Consider the following 12,831-nt stretch of genomic DNA (forward strand, 5'->3'; position numbering starts at 1 on the left):
GTGCTTCCAGGGCTGCTTCACCCCTGGGCTGGGCCCTCTCCTGGTGATGGGAGCAGGATGGAGCACCCATTTCTGAGCAGGGGGTGAATTTTGGGCAGCCAAATGCAGAAACATCACGGGACACCGAGGCCAGGGGTGCTGACAGGGCTGGGGAGGGGCAGAGCAGTGGCCAGTGCTTGGGGGCAACCCTTGTCCCCCCTTGGGGCTCCTGGCAGGGGCAGCAGCTGGTCCCCAACAGGAGGGACCAAGGGATGTGTCACGTGGAGAGGGTCAAATGCTGCCAGGGGGCTGAGGAAAGAGCCACAGCCTTCATTTGGGTGCAAACCAAAAGGGTTTGGGGCTGACTCCTTCTTTCCTCAGCCCACTTCACCCCTGCAGCAGACTGAGCAGTTCCCATGAGTGACCCACCAGGGAAAACTCCCATGGATAACCACCCCCAAGGATGTAGACCTCGGGATAAGGTCTCATGGGAAAGGTCTTGAGAAAAGGTTTCAAGGCCAGGCTGGACAGGGCTTGGAGCAGCCTGGTCTAGTGGAAGGTGTCCCTGTCCATGGCAGGGAGTGGAACAAGGTGAGCTTTGAGGTCCCTCCAACCCAAACCATTCCAGGATTCTGTGATAACACCGCCCTGGCTCCAGAGTAGGAGCCACCACACTGGGACCAGAAGTCACAATAGTTTAGGAGACTTAACCCCCAACCATTACAAACAACAACCCCAAAGGCCACTCAGTGCAGCACAGCACCTGCATCTCAACCAAATCCCTTCTACCCTGCTTGGCTTTGCTGGCACAGTCACAGAGATGGTTGTGACTGGCACAAGCGGGGACTTGGGGCTGGCAACAGAGACACTGCAAAGCTGCTGTTTGCAGAGGGGTGTGAGGAGCTGGCTGCCACCAGACCCTCAGGATGCTTCCACTCCCAAGGCAAGATCCAGATCTCCTTCCCTTGGATCCATCCCCAAGTATATTGCAAGCTCTGGAAAAGCTACAAGGCTTTGGCAGCAGTTTCAAGGGTTGACCCAGGAATTATCTAATAACAAAGCAAGGTCCTTCCTGAAATACCTCCTCCTCCTCTGTCTTTTTCTCTCCTTCTGTGTATTTATGCACAAATATGCCCATATTTATACACCCACGTGCCACACTCTCATAACGCCAATCCAGAGATCCTTTTCTTCTTATAGCTCAGCATTCAGATCTGTAGGACTTTGACACAGTCACTGCAGGGATTAATTTTCCCAATAAAACATCGTGCTCCAGAGAGATCATTTTTTCCTAATCACTTGGTAGCATCCAGCTGGTACATGAGCCTCACCCCATTGCCCCCAGCAGATATTCTGGAAGATTTGGAAGGGCTGATGGGCTGCCTGCAGGCTTGGGCACGAGGTTGGGTGTTAGAAGACAGCCCGCTCTGCAATCACAGCTTTCCATCTCTCCAGAACCGTGGCACAGTGGCTCAAACTAAAATAGAGGCGCTGCCTCCTCCGGGTGCCAAGGCAGGAGCACCTCCACAGACCAGAGAGTTCCAGTCTTCCATTCCAGGCCTGGAGAGAGGGAAATGGCTCCTCAGGAGGAGGAAAGGACCCAGACTACCTCTGTTTAGGGGCCTGATGAACTCCAACACATCTATGGGACCATCCCCTTTCCCAATCCCTAATTTAGCATCCTCAGTCTGAGCCACTTTGCAGCTCATTTTTGCACCTTTCAGAGTCAGGAGGAGATGGGGATGCTCAGCATCTCCACAGAAACAGGCCCAGACTCTCTCAAACCACATTCCTTAAGAAAAAAATATATAAAAAAAAAGAAGAAAAAATATCACAGTCTCCTCCTGAAAAACTGGTTCAAGATCACATCAGTGAGTCAGAAGCAAAGCTAGAAATAGCACTAGAGCTCCGACCTGCAGGCACAAATCCCATTAAAAGCTGTAGGGGAACCATTTCTGTGCGAGGCAGAAGTCTGGACCCCTCTGCTCTGTGCAGCCACGGATCCCTCTGAGCCATGGCCTTCACCCACCCTGAGCCAAACAGCTGAGCACTGAGCCTGGGCCTTTTCCTTGTGTCCCACACAAGGGCAGCCCAGAGCTCTCCCACCAGGGCTCATTTTCCCCAGGAACATCTGCCAGGGTCAGGGCAGGAGGTGCTGGATCTGTCCCAAGGAAGGGACTGGCTGTGCTGGCCCTGCCATGGGGACAGTCATCACCTCATGTCCGTGACAACAGCACTGTGGCCTCTTGCTCTTTATCCCCATTTGCCCCTGCTGGGTGGCTGTGGAGTTTCCCAAGGCATCCAGGACACCCCAGGCTGGAGATTGGGTTTGGATGTTTGGGTCCTGCTCACAGATCTGCTCTCCTCTCCTGCCTGGCCCTGGAAAGCCCCCAGGAGCACCATGCCGAAAACCCCACCTCCCCAAAGGAAAACCTCACCTTCCTCCTCACCAAAACACTGCAACACACACCCAAAGCTTTGGCCAACGCTGCTCCAAACCACCCCAAGCCCACGGTGGGTGTTCAATAACCGGACACTTCTCAAAGCCTCACCAAGTGCCAGCATCCTCCAAAGAACCTGCAACAAAACCACCAGCAAAACACCTCAACCCTGACCAGGAATGGGATCCCCTGGTGCTGAGGGCACCCAGAGGATCCCAGCACATCAGGCAGCTCCCCTGTGTGAGCCCATGTCCCCACAGAGTCACCAGGAGCTGGGTCCATGGAAGTTGGCTGACCGCCCTGGGAATGGTGCCTGAGCTGGAGACTCTCACCAGCCCTGTCCCATCCAACAGGATGAGCTTCAGAACTCAGGATTTATTGCTTTTGGTTGTGTTGGCTTTTTTGTGTGCGTGCATGAAGGGGCTCCAGGGTCTCCCATTCCCAGGCTGCCCCAGCAAAGCGGAGTGCAGAACTCCCAGTAGAACGAGACCCAGTTAAGGACAGGCTGGGGACCTGAGCATCCCTGAACCCCAGCACAGGGATGCTGCTGGTCCTCTGCCCCACACAGGAGCAGGGACTGCCATGCACAAACCATGGACACTTGGAATTAATTGTAGCCAGACCTCAATCAATCAATCAATCAATCAAATAAAACTGTGGAGGGGTCTCCCATTCCCAGGCTGCCCCAGCAAAGCGGAGTGCAGAACTCCCAGTAGAACGAGACCCAGTTAAGGACAGGCTGGGGACCTGAGCATCCCTGAACCCCAGCACAGGGATGCTGCTGGTCCTCTGCCCCACGCAGGAGCAGGGACTGCCATGCACAAACCATGGACACTTGGAATTAATTGTAGCCAGACCTCAATCAATCTCAATCAATCAATCAAATAAAACTGAGGACTGATTCCACCTGGCCAAGTGGAGCCCCATCAGCACAAGATGGATCCTGCTCTGGAGTGGCATTTGGAACCACTGCTGTAGATACTTTAGCACCAGTTGGATTATTGTCAGGAGCAGGGGTTTCCTCTCTGAGGAAGGAAGGGTCTGGCTGCGCCCTCCCCAAGCTCCTTGTGCTCACCCTTCATGCAATGTTTCAGGGCTGATCATGCCCCAGTTCTGCCCAAATTCACCCTGACTGAACCCCGTTACACAGCCCAGGGAGGCTTTGCTCATCCGTGACCTTGGCAGAGATTTTCCTTCATCTCCCCTGACCTGGAAGAGGAACAAGGAACCTCTCCCTGAGGATTGTCAGCAATGGGGAAAACACAAGCACACCCACACAGGGATGGGGAAAGCAGGTGAGATTCCCCATGGACCAACAGCTCTCACCCATCCCCATATAACCAGGGATGAAGACGAAAGAGAACCTCAGGGTCTCTGCACCTTGACCCACTGCTCTTAACACCCTGAAAGAAGGCAAAGCAAAGGCTCAGAGGTGCCAGCTCAGATCCAGACCACCTCAGCACCTGCCCATTCCATCATAAAGGAATAAACCCCAGCCCTGAGGGCGTTAAAAAGGAGCTTTCAAGCCCAAAACCACCTTGCCCTGGTGACCCCACGGGCTCCAGGGGCAGGCCACCCTGCTCCAGCCCACATCCCACCATCCAGCAGCCCTGAGCTAGGTCACCCTTGATACCCCAGGAGCTCTGTTTGCTGAGGATTCGGCCTGTAGTCGCTCTCTAAATATCTATACACACACACACACAGAGGAATTCTACGGGAATGGCTGAAAACTGCTGAACAAACAAGTCAGGAGGGCTGGAACCTGCTATTCCACCTGCTCCTCGTGCCCTCTCCGATCCGCCGTGGTTTCTGCTCCTGACACCACGATTAATGACTAATTACTCGCCCCATAATGAGCGCAGGTGTTTAACTTTCAGCTCACCTTCCCTGGCTTGCGTTCGTCAGCTCTCGTGTCTGGATGCTCGGACACTCAGGCTTTGCCTGGTTATCTCTCAGGCTTTGCACTGTTATCTATCCAACTGTTGTCAGCACACGCCTTCCCCATCCGGTTTTTAACTATAATGGAGATTTTTTAATTCCCATGAATCTCCTTCGAGCCACCGGAGAATCTATAAACACTATAAACATGAATACTGTATAGTCTACTAAGAAAATATATATTTGTGTGTGTATTAAATATTCAGATTCATGCAACAAATATCCATGCAGCTGTACTGTATTACTGGTTAAATTTCACTGCAGTATAAATATATTATAGGCCACAGCATAGTTGCTCCAGTTTTATATATAGATATAAAAAAAGATGCTTTTTCCAACTCATTTTCAATGTGTCAGTGGAGGTGTCTTTGGTGATCCTGGAAATATTGATGATGGAAGTGTCATCTAAATAAATAAATAAATTCCAAGCTCTTGATTTATTTACTCATCCCTCCCGATGCCTCGCATAGAAAATTTAAGACTTAATAAATAATGTGCCGTCACACTAATTATCCCTCCCCTGGGCCTCACACTGGCACACTGCAGTGGCTGAAACTATTGCAGCATGCAGCATTTTCAGTTATGAAACACGAGCCGGGCGCCGCGTTCGCGCTCGCCTTTCCCGGGGCAGGAGCCGAGCCCTCCAGCAGCCCGGCCCCACGCCTGCAGCCGCCCTCCAGGAAGCCCTGCCTGACCTTTCCCAGCTGTTCCCTGTGCCTGGGAGCTGGCTGTCACCCAGGACAGGGACCAGGATTTGTGGCAGCCGGGATGACCCGGACCTGCCCCTTCCATCCCCATCCCGCTGCTGGAAGTGCCCGTCCCCTCCGTATCTTTGGAAACCCACGAGCCTGGGATGGGAGAAGTGCAACAAAATGGTTTGGGTTTGTTGGTTTTTTTTGCACGGACGCTTATTCGGTGCAGAAATCAAAGGTTAAAAGTCACTTACACAGCTATTGCTTCCCATGCAGAACCAAATATACACCGTAGAAAATACTGTATTAACTACAATGCAGAGCAGCACTCAATATCTGCAATTGTTCCACTTCAGCTTTAAATACGGGACTAGATTTTAGCGACTAGACATCAGTTAGCATTTTGGTGATATTCACATAGTTTGTGTTAGCTAGGGTGCAATTGGCTGTCTTCAAGTTCTCCTCCCTAAAATCCTCATTGCTATTGTTTACACCTTCCTGGATCTCCATATAATCAGACTTACTAATAGTAGAGGCACTTCTGCTTTTCTTTAGGTCAGGGGAAGAGGGGATCTTTGGGCAGCTGGTTACTTGCAAATATTGAGCCTGCTCCTCTCCCTCGGTCTCCCGGTGGTAGAAGTAATTGAAGTTAGACACTATGACGGGCACTGGTAAGGCAATCGTTAATACGCCAGCGATGGCACACAAGGAACCCACTATTTTCCCCCCGATGGTGGTGGGGACCATGTCTCCGTAGCCAACAGTCGTCATGGAAACCACAGCCCACCAGAAGGCATCGGGGATGCTCGGGAACTGGGACTCGCTCTCGTCGGCCTCGGCAAAGTAGACGGCGCTGGAGAAGAGGATGACGCCGATGAAGAGGAAAAATATCAAGAGGCCCAGCTCCCGCATGCTGGCCTTGAGAGTCTGTCCCAGGATCTGCAGCCCCTTGGAGTGCCGGGAGAGCTTGAAGATCCTGAAGACCCGCACCAAGCGGATGACTCTGAGGATGGCCAAGGACATGGCTTGCTGGCCCTGCTGACCATCCTCTGGCTTCTCAGCCAGCTCTGTCCCTAAGGTGATGAAATAGGGAATGATGGCTACAATGTCTATAATGTTCATGATGTTGGTAAAAAAACCAGCCTTGCTGGGGCAGGCGAAAAACCTCACCAAGAACTCGAAGGAGAACCAGATGATGCAAAGTGTCTCCACGATGAAGAAGGGGTCTGTGAAAGAAGTGGACTGCTGGTACCCCATGCTGCTGTTGGAGTAGGGGGGATGGCTCAGCCCGCTACCGTGCATGTCTTCATTCTCATCCCGAAAAATGGGCAACGTTTCCAGGCAAAAGCTGACGATGGAGATTAAAATCACCATGACAGAGACAATAGCTATAATCCTGGCAGGGCCTGAGCTCTCGGGGTACTCAAAGAGCAACCACACTTGTCTCTGAAACTCGTTCTCAGGCAGCGGCCTCTCCTCTTCCTTGATGTAGCCTTCATCCTCCCGGAACATCTCCATGGCCTCTTCCCCCAGTTCATAGAAGCGGATCTCTTCGGAGAAGATGTCCAAGGGCACGTTAACCGGCCGCCGCAACCTGCCCCCGGACTGGTAATAGTACAAAATGGCATCGAAGCTGGGTCTGTTCCGGTCAAAGAAATACTCGTTCCGGAGAGGGTCGAAATATCTCATCCTCTTTTTAGGATCCCCTAGCAAGGTCTCTGGAAACTGGGCAAGTGTCTTGAGCTGCGTCTCGAAGCGCAGCCCCGAGATGTTAATGACCACCCTCTCACAGCACTCATGGTCGGTCTCAGGGTTGTACGTGTCCTGCGGGTGACCGGGAAGAGCTGCAGCTTCATCTGCAGGATCTCCAGTAGCAACTGTCATTATTGGGCTTTAAAAGAAATCCTTATGCTAAACTCTTCCCAGCGCCCGGTGGTGGGATCGGGTTCAGGGCAGGGCTACTATCCTGCAGAAGGACAGGTACGTAGGTTTGGAAGAGTCTCATGAAAAGGCGAAGGGATGAGAAAAGTTTCAAAAAAAGGGGAAGGGATAAAAAAAAAAAAAAAAAAAAAAAAAAAAAAAAAAAAGAAGAAGAAGAAAGAAAATCGCCCCTGCTGAGAAAGAGAGAGATGGAATAAAGTTGGTGGGAGGAGAGCAGATCCCTTCTCTAGCACGTCTATCCCCTTCCTGGAGGGGTTAATTTGCCTTCCTTGGGACAGAGTTCAACAACTCCCATCTAAACCCATTAGGTGGAACAGAGAAAACACCTGAGGAACCATCACCTGTTCAAAACCAGCGTGGAAAAACTGGCATTGGTAAACCAGGGCTTATTTTTTGGCTAAAAATAAAAATTCCAGTTTAAAAAAAAATAAAGAGGGGGAAGGGAAGAGAAAGGAAGGAAGAAAAATAAGCCCATCCAGCCCTGAAGTGGCGAGAGGACCCCGCGGGGTGCCGGGCTCAGCTCATTTCCAGGCATGCAGCTAAGGGTTAATTAATATTTAACCGTGCGATCTCAGGCAATCTACCCTCCAGGAAAGCTCCAGCTCCGCTTTTAAGTTTAACACCTTCCCAGTCCTCTTTCCCTGGTGACATGCTGCCCTCCCTGCCTGCAGCCGAGCTCTGCGGCTGCCGGAATGTGGAGCCGGCGGCTCCAGCTGCCCCGCGGACCACCGCAGTCCCCCTCCTCGAGCGCTGGTGTCCCGGCTCCTGTCATTCTCTGCAAACCACCATGGCACACAGAAAACAAATCACATTACCTGGAGAAGCCAAATCTTAGTGTCTCTTAGTAACACCGATTATCTGACCCTGGGGAAATCCTAGAGAGAAATACAGGCTTCCAAGATCCCCATAATTTCCTCTCTCTTCAAAGTTAAAAATAATGGTGAGTCATCGTAGAAAAAGGAGAAGGGGCATAAGAGGGGTTAGATTCCCAGATGGTGGAAGTCAGGTCTTGTAATGGTTTGGACTGGAGAGAGAGAGAAAGAGAGACAGAGAGACAGAGAGACAGAGTCTTCCCGGGAGCTGTTGCAGATCTGCACTTCAGGGCAGATGAGCGTCTGTCTGATGCCTTCGGTAAGACGGTGAAAAGCTGCTAAGCTCAGCAAAACCCGATGTCCCCAGTGTCCTCGGGAGGTGTGGCATCGCCTGGAAAAAACACCGAGAAGGTAGCAAGCTGTGGGGGCTCGCAAGGAGCATCCGCAAAGCCGCGGCTCCTCCGGGCGCTCCCCGGCCGCGAGCCGCCCGCCCAGCCCGCACTGCAACACCGGAGAGGCGAGGGCGAGAGCGCCAGCGCCGAGGCGGAAAAAACGCGAGCCCCGTGTCCCTGGGCTCTGCTCAGCCCAGCGGGGCCGGCTGCCCGCCGAGCCCGTGCCAGGCGGAGGAGCGGGGGGGCAACGACGCAGCCCCCCCGGCAGCCGAGGCTCTGCAAAGCCACGGAAGGTTCCCAGCCCCGCCAGCAGCCGGGAGTCGGTGTCACCCACCGGGCACAGCACCCACGGCCATTGCGTCGCGTTCCCCGGTGACTCAGGAGGCTCCGGCTTCACCCACCGGAGCGAGCCCCCCGCCGCTCCCCGGCTGTCCCCCCGCCAAGGCCACCAGCCCCACGCTGATGGCTCCGAGCACCCACGAGCACCGCGGCCCCGGCCGCGGGACCCACGCCACCTGCATCCACCCTCCCCATCCTCCCGAGAGACAACCCCCCGGCCGACCCACCCCCGTGGGAATTGGACTCCGTTGGGTGAAATTTCTGGTGGGGATGTTGAGGCTCATGTCCCCGGTGGGCGCCGGGTCCTCAGCATCCCTGCTCCCGGCGAGCGCTGCCCTGGATCATCCTGCATTGCCTCGCACCATGGAGATGCTCAGGCCGGAGAGGGACAACCAGCTTCTCATTTTTTTGCCTTTTTTTTTTTTTTTTCCCCTCCCAAATGAAATAAAAACCCCTCTAACCTCCCTTCTTCAGCTCCAACTCGACTTGTCTACTTTGAGCCAGGATTACAGAACCGGGCAGGGGAGGCAGGTGGAAAATATCCCCGCGGTCCCAATCTCCTCGGCAAAGATTTCAGCCATCTCCAGGCCATTTATGCCTGTTGGTTCCTCTCTTCATCCCCCGAGGTGCAGATATTGCCGCAGATCCCTCTTTTCTTGGAAATTTCCCTTTTCCGTGCAACCCTCCTCTCCCTTCTCCTTATGCACTAGAAAAAATAGTACAACCCTGACGAGGCTTGCAGCATTCAACCGCTTCTCTTAACCCTTTTCTGCCAGGCCCAGAGGAGAGGAGGTCGCGTTTGTCCCAGTTTTTATCCTTTTTCTGCATTTTCTCCCCACCACTCGCTCCCCAGCGACTCACCAGGGAGTTCAGCTGGATTTGACCTTCCCTGGCTCCTCTGAGCATCACGCCAGAACACCACAAACAACATCTTCCTGCTGCTGCAGGAAAGATCTGGCAGCCACAAAACCTCCATCTCACCAAAGATCAACCAACCTTCAATGTTTTTGGTTTTGTTTTTTGTTTGTTTTTTTTTTAATAAACACGCCGTTTTCCTCCTGCCCATAAACTCTCTCCTCCCCTTTCTCCCTTCCCCAAACACCCCAGATTTGTTTAACAGCACAGAAATTTACTTTGTTTTTATTTAACATGTTGATTTTTATTTGGCACGGGCTCTGGGCTTCTTCCTCCGACTCCAAATCCAAGCGTTGATGCTCGGTGCTTGGCGGAGAGGTTTTACGGCATCGTCTCAGTTGACATCACCCATCCCAACACTCAGTTTCTCCTACTCTCTTCCCATCGCTGCTTGTCCTGGCAAACAACCTCCGCCCCCCACTTCAAGCATCTTTAGGGTTAATTCATGCAAATTTGGGGGCTGAAGGGGGGGATGGAGGAGGTGAAGATTTGCCCAAAGCCCCTCAGTTTGTTCTCCGCCCGCACTGAGCACTGCAGGCGGCAGTCACAAGATTTGGGGTCGTGTTTGCGACTGAAGCACGACTCCCTCGCTTTGCACCGCTCCCGGCCAGGCTGTGTTTAGGCAGGGGAGCAGCGGGAAGAGGGGGAAGGATGCAGGGATGGGGTGGGGGGGAGAGAAAAAGGCACCAACTTACACTCGGCTCTGCAGTCAGGCATGCGGAGAATGCACAAGCAGCTGCTCTGCTCCCGCCGCTGCCGGCACCTCTCACCTACAGCCCCCCAAACTCGTACCCCGGAGTCAACCTCCGAAGGCAGCTCAGCTTCTCCATGAATATTCATAAGATTCTTAAATATCTAGAAAATATTCCCCCTCCCCCCCGCAGCCCTCCTCCCAAGCAGGAGACCTAGATTTCAACCACTGGGAAATAATCATATCCCTGGATACACAGCCTTGCCATGCGGCTCCAATCCATCCCATGCTCTTGGGAACAGCCTGGATCTGCTCGGGGAGATCTGGGGGCTGGAGAAACACCCTGCAGCTCTGGGGAAGGAGATGGAGCAGGACTGGACTTGCAGGAGCTGCCCTTGGCTGGGGTGAGGATGTGAAAAGCAATAATTTTGTATCACTCTGTATTTACTGAGGTCCCTTCATGAGGAGACTTCTCCCATCCCAAAGGAAGGAGATGGCCAAGCTCCTACCAACATACAAGACCTATGGATCAATCCCTGCCTTCAGGCACGAGGTTTGGACCACTCTGCCATCCCCCTGTGGCCCCACAAGGAGCACCAAGGAAGCAACAAGTCCCACAAGGCTCCTGGCACCCAAGGCACAAGTGCTGGAGGAGGCAATGGGAAATATTTCTATTTCCATATGCAGCAGTCAGGTTTGCATGGAGTTACCAGAGCCAACATCGATCTCTCCAGAGACACCTTGGGGTGGGATGGAGGGCCTGGAACACCTTGAACACCTGAGAAAATCGGTGCCCAGTGTGGTGCCCAGTCATCCAGGGGGATGTGGAGACATGGTAGGGATAAATCACAGAATTTTAGCTCCCTGAGGTGCCTGGAGCAGGGGGTGGCACAGACAGACAGCAGGTGCAGCACTGGGGGATGTGATCCTGCTGCTCCTCCTGACACCCCTCTTCATCTTGAAACAAAAATTGTATTTTCCCAAGTCCCAGCTAGATCCCAATATTGAAAATTAATCTCTAACCCTGCAGGAAAACTGGGAATCCTTCACAACCAGCCCTTGCACTATGGGTTTCCTTGGGCAGGAGGATACCCTGGCTGAGGGTTTTTAATGTCAGCTGCACCATTTTAGCCTTTTCTGGAGGCAGATCTGCCATGGCAGGGTGGGTTGAATGCTGAAAATGATGTGCCTGAGGCTGATCCTTATGCAATACATAGAAACTGAGGCTGGGCAAGGAATAATTCAAGAGGAGCTGAATTTCCAACGTGCTCCTCCTGCTGCCGCCTTGTGAAGGTTCTGCAGAACCAGGGGGATTTGTCATCCAAACAGCACCAGCTCCGTGCAAAGAGCCAAACTCCCGTCTCCAGCAAATCAGGGGAATTTCTCTGAATTGAGTGACGCTCTCTCCTGATTTACTACCCTAATTGTGAGCTATTATTATCATCTCCGTGTCTGCACCCGCCTCCCCCAGCCGTGCTGACAGCTCCAGACGGATCCCAGCCTCTCGGAGAACCAGAAGAGCTGAGCTCTGCACCCACTTGGCTGTTTCACAAGGATTTAACAAGATGACGCCTTTGCTCAGTGTTATTATTAAATAATAATTTCCTCCTGAATTATTTCTCTCATCTCAATGGGTTTTATAGACACCCAAACTGGAATTCGTACCCCGTCTGCGTGTGTGGTGCTGGGAAAAGCACTTGGTGGGAGGATGTTCCAGGAACCAGGAGATCCTGTGTCCAGGGTGATCTCCCCTTGTTTCCTTTACCCCCAGGGATGCCCCCAATGGCTGTTCCAACCCTCTGTGGGTTTGCCACACAAATAGCAAAAAATAACAAAATACACAAATAGCAAAAAATGTGTTTTCACCCCTTTTTCCCCCTGTGTCCTGCAGGCAGTGGGACTGGGAGATGCTCCTAGAAGTGGCGCTGTGGGGGAGGGATGAAAGCCTCAGGGCAGGGTTATCCCCAGGCCTGGCCTCATCCAGAGCAGCTGAATTCAAGTCCCAGGGTCACTGGAAAACCCAAGCCACAGCCAGCCCCACTGCTCAGGGCACCAAGGGTGGGCACCTGCATGTGCCAAGCCAGGGAAGGGGTGGGACAAGCTCCCCAAAGAGGACAGAGCCCGTGCCAGCACCTTCACACCCCCTGCACAGCCTCAGACAACAGCAGCTCTCTGATGTCCCTCCTGGGCACCCCGTCCCACCTCCTGCAAAGCCAGAGGGACTTGGAGGGCTGGAGAAAATGCCCACAGCCATTCTGGGAAGGGGATCCAAGCTGGACCAAGCACTGCCCAGCTGAGGGGTCGGGCAGGGCAGAGCACTGAGCCCCATCTCCATCTGAGCCACGGTTTTCCAGCTGAAGGTGTTGACATAACTGGGCCTTGTGTCTTTTTAGGAGCTGTGAAAGCTGTAAGTGAGCTCCCAGGGCTGTGATTCACCCTGCAGGGAAAGCATCCGACCTCCCACCCGCTGCTGACGTCAGGGATGGAGCTCCTGGACCCCCAGCACCTCCTCACCCCCCTTGGTGGGCGGTGGCAAGAGGAGGGGATGCCAGGAGACATCTAAAAATGTCACAGGAACACGGTGACACGGAGCCATGGCAGGTGCTGCTGGTGAACCCCAAATTACCCTGGTGAGATGGGTCAGAGAGGATTCCCCGATGCTGGGAGATGGGGAAAGGGTCAGGCTCTGCC

General features: G+C 53.3%; 1 protein-coding gene across 1 annotated transcript; it reads right to left on the reverse strand.

Annotated features, from left to right (window-relative positions):
• Nucleotides 1-4,893: 4,893 nt before the first annotated feature.
• On the reverse strand, nucleotides 4,894-6,981 carry KCNA2 (potassium voltage-gated channel subfamily A member 2). Its single transcript, XM_041489625.1, has one exon. It carries the CDS (start codon nucleotides 6,932-6,934, stop codon nucleotides 5,435-5,437), a length of 1,500 nt encoding a protein of 499 aa, XP_041345559.1. The 5' UTR covers nucleotides 6,935-6,981; the 3' UTR covers nucleotides 4,894-5,434.
• Between the last annotated feature and the right edge of the window lie 5,850 nt (nucleotides 6,982-12,831).

This window comes from Pyrgilauda ruficollis, unplaced genomic scaffold (genome assembly GCF_017590135.1).
Source record: "Pyrgilauda ruficollis isolate IOZ18807 unplaced genomic scaffold, ASM1759013v1 scaffold95, whole genome shotgun sequence".
Classification (NCBI taxonomy): domain Eukaryota; kingdom Metazoa; phylum Chordata; class Aves; order Passeriformes; family Passeridae; genus Pyrgilauda; species Pyrgilauda ruficollis.